Genomic DNA, 17,438 nt, shown 5'->3' with positions numbered 1-17,438 from the left:
ACATAAATACCCGTTCATTGTATCCTGAGTTACAGCTCATTACTTCATCAATACAGAAGCTTTTCCTTCTATCCAACAACTCAGTTTCCTCCTAGAAACTCTCTATGTGAGCTCAATCAGCCATAATGAAAGCTAGATGGCTGTTTTACTGCTGTCTTTGAACAGACTTGCAAGACTTAACCAATGCTGTAAAGTTAGTCCCTGATCTCATAAAAAATGCACCGTGCAGCACTTCAATGCCTGCTGAACATATATGGTGGAGTGGTCGATTTAATTGACAACAGATGCACATCCGTGGAAGAAATCAGATCTGTAACTGCGGACAGATTTCATTTTTAGACTGTTTTGACTTGTGTATCAAAATCTGTATACTCGTTACTGACATCACTGTAGCAGAGCACACTTGCCAACTCTGCAATATGTGGTTTGAACGTACATCAAAATCCTATTCCATCAGTTACCAAAATAAAAACCAACTGAGCAATCCAAATTCTCTTACTATTCGGATTCTTTAGCCTCTGGCATGATTGTCAACACATTTTGAGGACAGCATATTTAAGGAGCACTCTATACTCGGTTAACTGTCATTTAACACTTCACTCTGGATTAGAAATCAGGCTGTGTAACACCTACAGCATGCTTGCCACCCTAAATTTGTGAGCTATATTGCCATGATACTCGGTCAGGATTAGCGATCACAGCTGTTTAACACGTACTGTCCAACTGGTACAATATACCAGTGCAGTGAAGTATTGTGTAGGATAAAAATATCTAAAGAGGAACATTCAGTTTTCTTCTTGCTACAGCCCAACTTTTACTCACCCCGGTGATAAAGGAAAATGTACTTCCACAGTACAAGTAAGCTCTTCTTTAATTCCCTGATTGCAAAAGAGCCAGCCATGCTCAGAGAAATTTGCATCAGACACCTGAACTGCCTTGCATTTAATGTATAGTATAAATACAGTTTAACCCCATCATCTTTAGTCCTGCACCTGTCAGCTCTGCCTCTGAACTTTTTTTTTTGTCCAAGGCTTAAAACAGGAAGCCCCTGTCCAAAATTAAATGTGGAAACACCAAATGAATGAGATCTGTCAGGGACAAATGCAACAGAGCCATTACCTGGTTGAAAGGTATCACTTGAGATGGAACAGAGCCCAATGTTTTGCTATTAGAGAGGGACATTTTGTTGTGCAATAATGCATTATTTGCATACACCTACTTGAAGTGAAGATCTTTGAAGGTGAAATGTGTCTCGACGATGCCAGTAGTTTTCACTCTCGTCCGGAGAACATCCTGCTGAGTAGGCACATAATCTGACCTGGCGATCCGCTCCAGATCATTGAGATAGCTGAGGAGTTAATGAAATTAATATTACCACTCATAAATGCACACACAATGTCAATGGGCTGTGCAAGATTATGTACTGAAACAGATTTTAAACTAGACAGCATTTTAGTTTACATTTTGTGAGTTTAAGGAAAGAAACAAGCAAAAGAAATGCATTATGTAAAACTTGATCGCTCAAGCAACTCTAACTCCCAAATAGATACCAGTAGACATAATAAAGAAGAGAGAAAGGTTTGATGCCCTTTAAAACTGTAGAAATTTGCATATAACATTACCCATGATGCCCAGGAGGCATATAGCCTGCACAAGCCTCTGGGAAACATTACCTAAAACAAACCTATCAAATCAGTAATTGTACGGAGTTAATGTACATTGTCTAAACGAACACCAAAAAATAAATAAAATTAAAACAAATCAGCAAAAAAACATTTATATCCATTTCTACTGCTTTCACAGCAATTGGATTATGGGATGGGTTTTATCAACTGCAGACTGGTTACATATTTTGGATCATTTTAAATCAGCAGTTCTTTACACAGCACTGACAAATGTAGATGCTACATAAATGAAGTGAACATTGCTACAAGCAAAGCATAGGTTTCTCGAAAGCATGCCAATATGGTTTCTACAGTTTCCATTTGACTCAAGCAGCAGTAGGCATGCATTGCACGCTACAGGTGTCAACAGAAATAGCATCAATGGGATGCATAAGACAGATGTTCAAAGAAACCAGGAAGTTTTCCAGCAATGTTTTCCAGCAAGGGTTCTGTCCTCCCATCATTTACACACATTTTCCATTCAGTAAAAAAAAAAAATTTAAAAAAATTCAAACCAAGATGGTGGGCACACATGCACAGGTCAGACATATTGCCTTAATCCATAGGAGATACTTCCAGCATAGATTAATTAGATAGGATCAGATGATCATGCACACCTCCCCATTCCAACTCCTTCCTCCACTTTTCTTCCTCCATCCTATAACCTCGTCCTTATAGTAATAGGACACTGCCTATTTTGTTACTTAAATTGCTGTACTACTCTACATTTTAACATCTTAACATCTTTCTATTAAGTTTTACGTTGTTCGATAAAAGGGACAGCATCTATGCACCAAAACCACTACAGTAAGATTAAGCTTCAGTCACTTCCTGGTTTCCAGAGATAATTTGGGGTACTAAAAGCTTGAGGAGTTTATGAGTGTTTTATTTTGCATACTTATTTTCCTTTTTGCATGTTTATTCACTGCATTAATAACTGTTCTTTTACGCCAATGCTTTTAGTCAAGAAGCTTAGGAAGAGAGATGGGACAGTGACTTAATTTCTGTGTATTTGTGATGAGGACATTCTCTATTCCAGTGTGTGAATCTGACTTCGTACAGTTCCAGAGAATGACAAATGGCTTCATCCACAGGGGTTAAAATCTTAACATAAACAATATAAGTGATGTACACCAGCTCATTACTTACTAACAAGACCTCATCACGGTGTAAATAGTGTTTATGTAGGAGAAAGGCTTGGGGAGTCTTGGTCCTAACATGTTCTGTACTCCTGCAGGTATTGCATACAGCTGAACAATTAAACCCCCATGGAGACTGTCACAAACTACCCTGATAATTAATTTCGAATTACCCTAGTTTGGAACTCTAATGAGCCAATTATGCAATTGTGGTAGGAATTATGCCACGGTAAGAGGAAAATAGATTTATTATGTTATGCAGCTACTTAGCACACTAGGCCCTTGGGGAGGAACTTTAAACAAGCTACCTAGAGCCTTCTGCAGCTCTTCGTGTATGTTCCTTAAGGGAAGAAACAGTCTTCACATGCTCACCCGCCATATCCAGATACAATACAATGGTTCCCATCCACAAATTTCCTATAAACACCCTCAAGGTTTAAAAATGTATGCCAAAACAAACACCTAATGCACAGCACTCCACTCAACCCTGTATAAATCACTTTCAAAGTCTTACTCAGATCCAAGTCCATAAGCAGAATTTAATCAGCAAGTTTTCACTCCACAGTCCCTTATGACGATGACAAGAACACCAGTAGAGACAGTAAATCCGAGTTTGTATGTGAACAAACTTTAAATTATTTGTGCAATAACCTTCACAATCAATAGAATGGATACGCTGTATGTATACTCAACATATTTTACCCAGACAAGTCTCTGCACCACTTTGATTACAATAACGGCCAGAGTCTTTTTGGGCCACACTTTGTCCCAGACTCATCTAGCTTTGGAGGACTGAGCCCATACTTAACAAATATCATCCACCAAAGCTTGTGGGCATTGTGAACCTTTGCACCTCAGAATGCCAGGGCCATGTCTGTTTTTTGTATACCGTAGTATGTTATTGCACACACAAAAAATCTGCAGCTTCTGCAGTGACCAGCAGCAAATGGTTGTGATCTCTCCGTTGATCCTGGTACTTCCATTTATTTCAATAAGATGACTGCACATATCCCAGTATACATGTGGCATTCAGTATGACAGACATGCTGATCAAAAACACTCTAAAGCAGAGAGCAGCAAACACGAGTGCCGAATGCCATATCTGCAATGGATGGAGGGTCATTAATTTATATAGCTACAAAGGGAGATAATAGTGGATGGCTCTCTTATTTGGTATCCTCATGCGGGACTGCCATATTTAAAGGTACATTATAGTGTCAGAAATAGAAACCTTTATTCCTATCACTATAGTGTTAAACTGTTTAGGTTACTGGCCTCTCAGATCACATGGAAAATGTAGTTTTACTGACTTTCTCCATCGCTACGCTGGTCTCACTGTTGTTGGCCACGCCTCCATGGCTGAGATCAATCTTAATTATCTCAGCCAATCTAATGCTTTCCCATAGAGATGCGTTGAATCAATGCATCTCTATGGGGAGCGCAGGTGCTGCACACTGTAGAACGGAGACACTAGAGGTGTGCGTAGGCAGCAGTGTAAATACAGGCTTTTCTCTGAAAAGGCAGCGTTTACATTGAGAAGCCTGCAGGGACATTAAATTGTAGTGGTTCTGGTGTCCCTTTAAGGATACAAAACAAGGGAGCCACCTGCTAAACAGATCCCTAATTTGGTATCCTTAAATCTGCCAATCCTACATAAGGATAGCAAATTATCTACTAAATACCTAGAATATCAAAATAAAGGAAAGCTATTTTCTTTCTTTCAGCTCTTTCAGATAAACCCATAATTTGATATCATTCGGTAGGATTGCAAGATTATAGAGAGCAATTTAGGGAGCTATGCATTAAACATACACACAATCACACACACACGTTCATACATAGTTTTAAACTTTAAAGAGGGACATGGAGAGTATTACCAAATGCATGCTCACTGGGGGAAGAGGACTATGGAAAGGGTGTAGAGTGGCCGGGGAGTTTGAAGAGGGAATTTACATGTTTTACTTGAGATTTTGTTTTGGAACGGTTTAGAGACACAAGCAACTGCAGGATCTCTGAAAACAGCTGTTAATTCAACACAATTTCTATGTAAAGCAGAGCTTTGCATGAACCATTCCATGCAAGACACAATACTCTGTATAAATGAGTGGCTAGATATTCCACGATGGAAATTAGATACAAAATAATTGAAATTATTTGCAGGGATGGGCGCTTCTGACACATTGATATTAAAAGCGTACTAAAAGCTACTGTAGAGGACAACCATTATTACTCCTGGGATTGTATGATAGCACTCCCATGATTGTATCACATAACAACTTGGGCACAACTTGCAGTTTGACAGCTACTTTGCCTGTAATACAAAGCTGGCATCAGACTGTCTGCCATTCGGAAGCTCGGACAAATATACAGCTCATAAGACGCCAATTCCCTGACCTAGGAATCACTGAACAGATAAAAAGAAACGAGTGTAGCAGCTTATTATAGTTATACATTCAGGGATATAGACATCTTGGGAGAAAAACAATATCTATAAAAGTAATACATGCAGAGGCATCGCATCAAAAGCAAGACAATATCCGTTGTGATAGCAACACTGAGTATGCTGCACAGTTTTTTGTGTTTGTTTTTTTTAGATATTACGATAAGGGAAATCAATCCCTTTACAGTAATTCAAAGTGCAAGAAGAACCTCCACCAAAGCACATAAGGAAACAGAAAATAAACATCTTGGGTGACCTGTGCTGACCGAATAAATAGACCTCTTAAGACGGCATTGGCAGAAGAGACCGGGATTAACACCTACTGGTCCGGAAAAGCATGCACTTTGAGCCCAAAAGAAAAAAAGCAATCGTAGCAGGTAGGAGACCATCTGCTTCTACCACCAGAATGGCTGGCTTGGCCTCTGCACCAGGGGACTGGAGTGCGTCGTGGAGTATTTATTAGCAATAGTTCAAGTGGAATTAACAAACAAAAAAAATCCAAAAATGTTTCTTGCTTTCAGATGTATTGTTCATAAAAATAGGCCAGCTTATTATTAAGGCTCATTTTAGTTGGCTTTTGATTAAGGGCTGCACCTATGACTGTAAAGCAGTTGTTGCACTAAACTTGTAACGGCACGGCTACTATATACATAATCCAAAATACATTAAAAGAAAAGGGAAATTTTAGTATTGAAAGACAATGGCCAGGAATAATTTGATTTCCGTTTAAATTTTGGAAATAACATGCATCTTAAAAATCAATGCCGTTTCACGAGAATGTTTAAACAAGTGCACAATGGGTGTGTGGGGCCCCAGTCTAGAGTACCCTTCATTTATATTTTGTTTCTTGGTAGGATTATGCTCCTTTAGCTGTAATAACTACTAGTGGGTTAAAGGGAAGCGTGCGGTGATAGGGAAAGCTCTTCTTGCAAATTTGCATCTGGGAATAGATTACATGCAAATTTATATTCAATCACCCAGGCTGGTTTCTGCCAGGCATCACACGTACACCTGTGCACACAAATCAGGGATAGTGGACTGAAGAGATAAATTACACCTGGGAACGGAGAGGGTAGAAGGCTATGCAAATAACAATTTTAATTATTAAAGGGATATGATAGTGCCAGTAATACAAAGCGGTTTTCCTGGCACCCCTCTGCCTCCCCCCTCCCTCCCTCCTGCTGCGGTAAATAAATGGTAAAAAACAACAACTTTATTTACTTACTTGATCCTAGCACCGATGTCCCTTGGAGGTGGGTTGCGGCTCCGCATCCTCCGTCAAGGAGGCGCTAATGCACATTATGCCTTCCCCATAAGAAAGTATTAAATCAATTCCGACGCTGGAGGTCCTCATGCAGAGCGTTCTTAGTGCTGCAATGTAAACATTGCAGTTCCTCACTAACTGCAATATGCACACTGTACCCAGACCACTTTAATGGGCTGTAATGGTCTGTGTGCCTAGTCTCCCTTTAAGTCGTGGTGGTTGCAGTGAATATAGTTAATATTACCAGATCCACCATGTTTTCTGGGACGTATGACATATTTATATCAATTAAAATGCATGAAAAGGGTTGCCCTGCAGTATGTATAAAGCATATTCTGTGGATTCTTCATTGCCTAATTACTTAAAAGGGAAACTCCAGTGCCAGGAAAACTATCCGTTTTCATGGCACTGGAGGGTCCCTCTCCCTCCCACCCCCCAATCCCCAGTTGCTGAAGGGGTGAAAACCCCTTCAGTGACTTACCAGAGGCAGCGACAGGTCCCACGTCGCTGCTTCCTCCTCCCCCGCCGCTCCTCCTTCTGCTTACGTCGGCCGGTGGGCGAGACTGATCTCGCCCGCCAGCCGAGGAGACCTAATGCGCATGCACGCCAATGCCGCGCATGCGCATTAGCGCACCCCATAGGAAAGCATTGAAAATGAATTTCAATGTTTCCCTATGGGGAATAGAGCGACGCTGGAGGTCCTCACACAGCGTGAGGACGTCCAGCGACGCTCTAGCACAGAAAACCTGTGCTATAGAGCAGGAAGTGTCCTCTAGTGGCTGTCTAATAGACAGCCACTAGGGGAGGACTTAACCCTGCAAGGTAATTATTGCAGTTTAAAAAAAAACTGTGAGCAGAAGTGGTCTGGGTGCCTGGAGTGTCCCTTTAATCTTATACACCTTCTCCTGAGTTTTACATACTACAGGGCAACCCTTTTCATGTGCTGCCCATCTAGTGTATCTGTTATGTGTGTCCCACAAAAAAATGGTGGATATGGTAACCCTATCTATAGTTGTCCTTTAACATTTTCTGCAAAAAAATAAAAACACAAAACGACAACTAATATTATTACTCGGAATACAGAATATATAGAACTATTTTAATTATCAGCAAATACTGGATTTACTGTTCCAACACTGCCAGACTCAAAGCAGATTGTCTTTTCCCCCCGTTTTAGATTTTAGTTTAGCTGCGGTTAAAGAAATCTTGTTGGCAGTGGGAGGTCGAGCCAGGGCCTGCTTGCAGTATCTATACAGTTACGCCGTTGACGTTTGTGGTGTCTTACAGAAGTCTTGCAACAGACTTGTAGTCGCTTAGCAAGTATAACCCAGCAACCAGTGAGAGACAGCATAACAAACTATCACACGATTATACGGATCTGTCTTTCTTGCAGTAAAGAGGAACATTAACAAATAAAGCTCTAGGACAGGGCTGGCTGTTGGAAGTTTTACGGATATGGAACTGGCTGGGCAATGACAGCCTAGAAGGTTTGAGTTATAGTAGATACCGTATATACTCGAGTATAAGACGAGTTTTTCAGCACATTTTTTGTGCTGAAAAACCCCCACTCGTCTTATACTCGAGTCAGTTGTCTGTATTATGGCAATTTTCATTGCCATAATACAGACATGGACCGGGGGCTGTCAGGAAGCTGTAACTTACCTTCACCGCAGCTCCTGTCAGCTCCCTTCTCTCTCCTCCGTCCGTGCAGCTCCCAGGTCAGCTCCCTCTGCAACTCTTGCGAGAGCCGCGGGGTCAGAGCGTTGCCACGGGTTACCGTGGCAACGCTCCGCGCGGCCGCGAGAGTTGCAGAGGGAGCTGACCTGGGAGCTGCACGGACGGAGGAGAGAGAAGGGAGCTGACAGGAGCTGCGGTGAAGGTAAGTTACAGCTTCCTGACAGCCCCCCTCCTACAGCCCATCCACTGGACCACCAGGGAGTGAGAGCCCCCCTCCCTGGCCAGCTAACAAGCAGGGAGGGGGGACGAAAAAATAAATAAAAAAAATAATAATAAAAAAAAATAATAATACAAAAAAAAAATAATAATACAAAAAATAATAACATTAAAAAAAATATATATCACAATAATAATAAAATAATAATAAATAAAATGCCCACCCCCACCAATGCTCTGCACTCACACACACACACACACTGCACTCACACACACTGCACTCACACACACACTGCACTGCATTCATTATATACACACACTGCATACACACTGCATTCATTATATACACACACTGCATTCACACTGCACTCATACACACACACACTGCATTCACACTGCACTCATACACACACACACTGCATTCACACTGCACTCATACACACACACTGCACTGCATTCATTATATACACACACTGCATTCATACATACACACATACACACACTCATACACGCACTGCATTCATTATATACACACTGCACTCATATACACACACTGCACTCATTATATACACACTGCATACACACTGCACTCATACACACACACTGCACTCATACACACACACTGCACTCATATACACACACGGCACTCATATACACACACGGCACTCCATTCATTATATACACACTGCACTCATACATACACACTGCACTCATACATACACACTGCATTCATTATATACACACTGCACTCATACACACACTGCACTGCATTCATTATATACACACTGCACACACACTGCACTCATACACACACTGCACTGCATTCATTATACATACACTGCACTCATACACACACTGCACTCATATACACGCACTGCACTCCATTCATTATATACACACTGCATACACACACAGCATTCATATACACACTGCATTCATACACACACACACACTGCATTCATTATATACACACACTGTAAATAAATATTAAATTAATATAATTTTTTTAGGATCTAATTTTATTTAGAAATTTACCAGTAGCTGCTGCATTTTCCACCCTAGTCTTATACTCGAGTCAATAAGTTTTCCCAGTTTTTTGGGGTAAAATTAGGGGCCTCGGCTTATATTCGGGTCGGCTTATACTCGAGTATATACGGTAAGTCTTTAAAAAGATCTTGTGGGTTAGAAATAAAATGCCTTTACTGCCAAATCCATTAATAGCTAACCTGCAGCACAACACACATAAATAATGCAGTCAATTAATGGTCAGTCATAAGTACACAAAAAAGTTACAACGCTATTCAACAGAGATGCCACTAGATGGCGATGCAGTCTTGCAGTAAATGTATTATATGCTGGATAACACTAGTGAGTGCAGGTCTGCTTATTGACCTAGCTGCATTCACGTGGAGATATGATTGAAACTACTGCTGAGAGTGCTAGATGTGGGCTCAAACCTTGTTATATCACCAGCAGCAGGTAATCCATTTAGTTACGCACCAATGACCTGCCTGCACAACATACAGTTGTGAATGTCATTTATCAACCTCCAAACCTGCAACCAGGAATATATTTACAGCACATTGGTGATAGACTTGCAGAACTGGGCATGGAAAGTCCTGTATAACGAAGAAGCTCTGGTAGTCACTTACTATGCTGCAGAATCATTGAGCTGGTACTCCCTGGAGCGGTTGAAACAGGCCTGCACTCCCTGGTCTGCCCACAGCCTGCGAATCACTCCAGCCAAGTCGTCCGGCAGGATACCCTGCTCCTCTGCTGTGCAGGACAGTGCAAAAAGCTGCCTTGCATCATCCTGTAGGGGAAAACGGGGAAGGATGAGGAGGCAGGGGGTCAGTGACTAGATCTAAGGAGTCTGCATAATGGAGAGGAGCACAGTGACGGGGAGTAGGGCTGGAGCAGCAGTTGAAGCAATTGGGTGCGAGAGGAGAATATGAGATTCTACCGGAGAATAGTGATAGAAGAATAGACAAAGATTACTTTCAGCAGTTGTATGTGCATTTCCACTCCCAGTACACACAGACACAAAAGTGCAAGCGTTAAAGGGGATCAACAATAATTTACTTGTGCTATAACATAGCATAAATATATGTTACATTAGAAAGCATATACACAAATATACACATAGATGATTTTGTTTGGTATTTGTAAGTTTTACTCCCTCCAAGCTGCAGTGTTTTCGGTGTATTTCTACAGCTGTTCAGCGAACCGTATGGTTTGTGCTGTTTTAATGTAAAATGTAGACCCAACGGGAAAGGACAGTAATTAAATATGTCCCCTGATGAACATAATGGCAAAGGTATAAAAGCCATTATCTGTGATGCAATTAAGACATTAACCACTGAACTTTTCTATAATGTCTGCTCTACTTTCTCATGGAAAAGATGGGAACTGGTTTTAAGTGAGTGTCTGGAGAAGCAGCAAAGAAAAATGGCACTACTGTGACTAAAAAAATGTTATTATCAATTCAATTTTATGTAACTGAATTGGTTGTTTTGCACAATAAACTATAATTTAGTTTAACTGTTTTTTTTTTGTGCTAGCAAAAACCTCCAGAAAATCTACAACTGCAAGAATAAATGCCAACACTGCATCTGGATGTGATGCAGTGATTATAGTTCATAGTCCCAAAGGATACAAGTGGATAACGTGGAGAGCGTTGTGGAATGCTGCCACGTCAACTTGAGACTCTACATTTTTGGTATTTTACCACTCTGACATAATCACAGTGGGAAAGACAGGTCCATAAAATTGCCCAAGCAATTTGTGTGGCATGTGGTGATGAAATGTGATTCCCTATAAAGTGATAAGTCATACTATGCATGGTACGTGCACTTTAAACAAACACTCATTAATGTAAAGTGATTCCCACGTAACTCTGGGATTTGTGCCTATAAATGATATGTAAAGAGGGCGTCATTGATGAGAACACTGAAAGGAAAGATTCAGTATCCTGGGATTTCAGAGCACCCACAAAAGGACAATGGATGGGTGTATAGGAGAACATTATCATTTTCCAGACAAAATGTTTGCACTGATATTCTCAGTTAAGTATATATTTTACTAGCTGCAAGTAATAGTGCATACACCATCACCATTGCCTTTATGGTGGATAGGAATGTGTGTTTGTGTGAAAGGTTTATGGACTATTGACTATTGTTGGAATGAGTAATTTGGCTTTATGCAGACCGAAATCCAGACTGTAACTGGAAAATTGCTGACAGAGGTATTATACATTTCACTAACATGTTTCCAGGCTTAACCTGATAAAAGGCCATTTGTACCTAAAGCACCACCATGATTTGTTTTTTCAATCTTCATAATCTATGCCTTAGATGTGTTTTCTTGTTATATTTTTCTTCTATGGGACAAATCCTATTACTAAAATGTGATCTATTTATAATTTTACAAGCTACAAAATACCAGGTCATGCAAATTCTAGGATCATTTTTGTATATTAGAAGGGTTTAACGGTTCCTTTAAGGGAGCCTTGTTTCAAAAAAAAATCACAACAGTGCTGTTGGATCTAATTCAAATATTCATGAGCCTTAGCAATGCTTAAGAGCCTTCGTATCAGGGGAGATCAGAAGAGGAGATGTACCCCACGGGGGAAGGGTCTAACAAGGTCCCAGACTGCCAGGATCCCGAGCTAATTAGATTACACAGCTCCTCTGTGACTCATGTTCCACCTGCTAATTATCGCAATGATATGCAAACCACTCACAGCAGCGTTTTTTCTATGACAGCTTGCTAGTACAGAGAGGAGGGAGAAGAAGGTGGGGCATTGCTGCTTCCTCTTCTGGCATAGCATGTATTCAAGTGGGAGGCAGATACAGTCACAGATAATTCTCTTTCCCCAATGCAGATAGACTAAGAATTGGCCCTGCATTAATACTTGGTGGATCCACCGGACTTATTTTAATTACTCATACTGCTGTAGATATGTACATAGGAGATGTGTATATTAGATGAATTTAATCGTGTCAGGAACAAATGTTATATTACATATCAAGTTCTCTTTGTGGTTTTTGCACCATTCTGTAAGTAAATTAGCATTTTTTGTTTATCTGCATTTTTCAACAAAGTTATACTAAATACATTTCGATATATGCTCTTACTTTTTGTCTTTACTAGACACATTTATTCTGTCAGAGTGCGGTATTAATACTTTTTATATTGTATGATTTTTCTCGAGGTTCACTTGGGAGTAACCTCTAATACCGGCACCATCCTGTAGAGAGTGTTAGCATATTTGATTGTAATTGTATAAGAATTGGCCCTGTGGGTGAAAGGGAATCTAACTACCTTTATGTAGGTTTTGAGAGCCTGCAGTCCTTCAGAACCCTTAATACCAGTGACCATTTACCATTGACTGTACAGCTGTTTGGGAATATGAGTGGTTGGTTGAGCATTTTGAGTAATGGAGTGGGCTACAATTATAGTATTAGTGGTTTGCCATTAATAACATGCAGCCAGAAATTAACCAAGGGTGAATGAAGTGAGCAAATAGCTGGTGGGATTCAGACTGGCAAACCATAATTGCACAATGTATGTTGCGACAACATGTTTCCATGTGAGTGTGCACGGTGTCTACACTGTGTATGTTTCATAATGTATCTGTAGAGGATGACATTTGGGCCTTTCCACACACACTATATTCAGAGGAACAAGACACATACCGCTCGGGCAGTATCTCCAAAATCTATCTTGAGGTTTCCCATGGCCTTAATAATCGCCATGATAGACTGAATGGTGTTGCTGTAGACCACGGCACGGTACTGTCGACACTCCTCCTCTGAATAACCATCTTCATGGATAATTCTGTTGAGGAACACAGTCTTGTTATTAAAACAGTCAGATGATGTGACAGATCAATCAGTAACACAGGATATAGACATATGAGATGAAATAGGCGGGTGTGACCTGTAAATACTATAGTAAGTAGTATACGGACTGTTGACCCCAAACCAGTGACCAAATACTGGATTCAAAGACGACGAGCTAACAGGTCCTATAGTAATTTGCCCACAAGGCATTAATCTCTGCATCAGACTTTCAACCAGAGGTGCAAAAAGGTTTGTTTTTGAGAATTATTTACCGAATAGGGAAACATTTTTAGCCTATGTTTTGGCCTAAAAAATATTTTTTAGTCAATTCCCTACAACTCCAGATATGGTTAATAAGCCTCTTCCAAGTGTCCTCAAAACGTTTAAAAAAAATTCAGTATATAAAGAGTTCTTACTTCATCTGTTTGACGATGGTACTCTTTCCAGATTCTCCCGCACCTGAAGAGAAAGGAAAAATAAAGGGTAAAGTGAATATTTTGCATATCATTCTCCACTTTTCATCTGCTCTACAGTAATCACATATAAAATATGGGTAGGGTCACCATCCAGTAGCTATTACCCAAAACCAGTCACTAAATACTGGATTAACAGCAGATTAGGCAAGGAAATAAAGACAGCTGTAACCCTATAGGTCCAAGGTAATTTAAATATCCTCACTGTAACTGTCCTGAATGCACTACATGTACTTTACTGGCTATAGGCGATTAGCGGTTCTCCCTCTGAGCAGAGTACCAAGATCTGCCAGAACCTCTCACTCATTTCTATTGATCCAGATACATTCCACCTCTGTGTAACGCACTCATAACTCCCTTCCATCCCCGAGAGCTTGTTTTTGGTCCCTTATGGGTTAAACATTTCATATTTGAACAGGAAGACAGTGCAGGCAAGAGGTGAGTGAAATATGACTTCACCGAACCGATAACCACCATACAGGTTTGTTGCACACTGCATACACGCACATATTAAACGATTTTGTGGCCAGTGGTTTAGATATGAAGCTGCCAGACATGTATCTGAAGTGCAAGGATTTTTTTTTCTTAAGTGGAATACACAAACATCCCCAAAAAAGATCATTCAGAAACCTTTTATTACGGAAAAGAGGGCAAGGTAAATGGAAATATAGAACAAATATTAGTGAATGTATGGTTTGCATCCAGAAAAAAACATGCACCATGATATACATCAACTGCATTCTTACCATAAGATATTTGTAAACTGTAAAGTTAATGAATATACACAGGACTACTCCATCATGCATGCACCAAATGGTGTGCAATGGAGACCTCCCAATTAAACACAGAGGCAATGAAAGGGTTAACAGTCTCAATGCCACACTTCTCTCTTCCACCTGTGGATTTTTCCTGGGGCCTCATTACGAGTAGGTACGTGCAGGCGGAGTGAGAGTCGGGAGGGGAGAGAAGCCAAGTGTAATGAAATCAAAGGAACGGGGAGAAAGATGTGATCGGGCAGACAGAGCGAAGGTCTTCCCATGATCATCTCATGGCAAACAAAGATGAGGGGGCACTGCGTTAATTCAAACCAGCTGACTGACCCAAAAAAACAAATAAGATTCAAAATCGGAAGGTTATTTAATCAAGAAAACAGTAATGAGCAGTAGGGTTTCTATCACTTTTTATTTTTTTTAATAAAACTATTTGTGTTTTAATACAATAAAATATAATTGAACAAAGCAGTGAATCCAGCCATGAGTATACTTTGCTATTGATTGCCAGATTCCACCCCCCCTGCCCCCTTTCCCAAGCACTGTACCCCATTAATTCAGCGCTGCCTGTTTCTCTCGCACACACTAGGGCAGCTGCAAGAGTTGATCTAAGAAAGAGTCGTGCTCACAGTACAATAAAGTCTTTGTATGTTGCAAATGTCTTCACAGACGCTCTAATAGTCCTGGTGCCAGTTAGAGCTAAAGACAACTCATACTATCCTTTGCTTAAATATAATAAAACCAAGTCTGATCAACAGATATGCAGGTGTTTCACTGTGTAACCTTCATGTAACAGATAGGCTGAACCTCAGTGCGTAGTTGTAGGCAGGAAATTACGGTAATTAAAAACAATAGCGTTCCAGGAATAATAAGCTGACAAATCTGTGATCACATTATACCATGGTATAGGCAGTCATGGCGCTTCCCAGGAAACTGAGCTAGCCAAAATTTGGTTTGTGAATAATGTCATTGCAAAAATTTAGCCAAGGCCTAAACCTTCTGTTATACTGCTTTTCTAAAAACATATAAACAATGTATGAGCGGCAAGACAACATACCTGGGAAAGATTAGCCAGTGGTTAGCTGATAAGAGGTGTTAATCTGATCTCCTATTCAGAGATAAACTCTTTATCCCTGCAGCATTATCTCACCGACACTCTAATGAGCCAATCTTTTTATAACCACTGGGGGCAGTGCCAGATAAGACTCGCTCACGGTGCCAAGTTTTACCCCTTATCTGCTGAACTGAAGGGCATTGATCAGGACATTACCCATTTTGAAATGTGTATTACAAGCTCTGTCAGAACCAAACATAAGAAGGTAGCGAAGTCTAACTTGCCAGATAGCTCTGAACACCAAGAAGAAGAAAATGACAGCAGGTGTCTGTCTGTTTGTATGTATGTAAAGATACATTAAAATATGCCAAAAATGATGTCAAGATGTAAGAAAGTGCAAAGTGTTTTCTGACAATGTTATGTAAATACTGCAGATCTTAATAATAAGAAACGAATATATGGGGGGGATAAAATTAAATTATGGGCACTATAAATAAAAAGAATGCACAAGACATTTTAAAAATAAAATGCTTTTGGGTTTATTCATTAAAGTAAGAACGTACAGTGAATTTGAAGTGAATTTCAAATTTGATGCCAAAGTAGCCGAACGGGAAGGTTAGCGGACTTCGAAAATGTTTCCAGTTCAACTATTTTAACTATGATTTTGAAATCCACTTTAAATTCTCACTTCAGTGAATAACTCTGTAATTTTATAGGTATCTCTCTCTGGTTCCAATACACAATGGCTGCCATGTCTGTGTAAGCTGATAAAGCATGGAGCTCCTGGATAATGAAACCACGAGGAGGTTAAGAGGGAGATGGCAGTGCTGGGTCGAGAAAGGCTCAAATATGTACATCTAATGTAACAATACTTTCCCTGTGTTCTTGGGAGCCAATATAGACCGGTACATGTCCCCCACAAGTGACAGCAGGTACATCAAAATTAATGTTATCTCTCCATTTCTGAGAAATGGCAATGTTTACATTTTACATTGCCCATGCCTAGTAGTGGCTGTCAATCAAAAAGCTGTTTTACGTACAATGTCAATATGCAAAATATATTGACACAGTGTTTGTGTTTAATGCTTTTCTATAAGCAACAATGGCCTAAATGTTTGTTTATAAAAAATAAAGCCATTGTACGAACATTGATTTTCTTTCAGGATGGTGTGTGTGTGTGTGTGATATATACACATACTGAACAAAATTATAAACACTTCTTTTTGCCTCCATTTTTCATGAGCTGAACTCAAAGATCTAAGACTTTTTCTATGTACACAAAAGGCCTATTTCTCTCAAATATTGTTCACAAATCTGTCTAAATCTGTGTTAGTGAGCACTTCTCCTTGGCCGAGATAATCCATCCACCTCACAGGTGTGGCATATCAAGATGCTGATTAGACAGCATGATTATTGCACAGGTGTGCCTTAGGCTGCCACAATAAAAGGTCAAGGGGGGAGAGGGGTCCGAAAACCAGTCAGTATGTGTTGTGATCATTTGCCTCATGCAGTGCAACACATCTCCTTTGCATAGAGTTGATCAAGTTGTTAATTGTGGCCTGTGGAATGATGGCCCACTCCTCTTCAATGGCTGTGCAAAGTTGCTGGATAATGGCAGGACCTGGAACGTGCGGTCATATATGCCGATCCAGAGCATCCCAAACATGCTCAATGGGTGACATGTGCGGTGAGTATGCTGGCCATGCAAGAACTGGGATGTCTTTCGCTTCCAGGAATTGTGTACGGATCCCTGCAACATGGGGCCGTGCTTTATCATGCTGCAACATGAGGTGATGGTCATGGATGAATGGCACAACAATGGGCCTCAGGATCTAGTCGTGGTATCTCTGTGCATTCAAAATGCCATCAATACAATTCAGCTGTGTTAGTTGTCCAT

General features: G+C 40.4%; 1 protein-coding gene across 1 annotated transcript in view; it reads right to left on the bottom strand.

Annotated features, from left to right (window-relative positions):
* GNAI2 (G protein subunit alpha i2) overlaps positions 1-17,438 on the bottom strand; it is a 57,167-nt gene that overhangs the window by 5,876 nt on the left and 33,853 nt on the right. The window contains exons 2-5 of the mRNA XM_063426572.1: positions 13,661-13,703; positions 13,098-13,239; positions 10,053-10,213; positions 1,220-1,348 (exon numbers count right to left, since the gene is read on the bottom strand). Of these exons, the coding sequence (XP_063282642.1) occupies positions 1,220-1,348; positions 10,053-10,213; positions 13,098-13,239; positions 13,661-13,703 (475 nt within the window). The remainder of the gene's footprint in view (positions 1-1,219; positions 1,349-10,052; positions 10,214-13,097; positions 13,240-13,660; positions 13,704-17,438) is intronic.

Source organism: Pelobates fuscus, chromosome 7 (assembly GCF_036172605.1).
Source record: "Pelobates fuscus isolate aPelFus1 chromosome 7, aPelFus1.pri, whole genome shotgun sequence".
NCBI classification, from domain to species: domain Eukaryota; kingdom Metazoa; phylum Chordata; class Amphibia; order Anura; family Pelobatidae; genus Pelobates; species Pelobates fuscus.
This window is presented reverse-complemented; position numbering and strand designations above follow the sequence as displayed.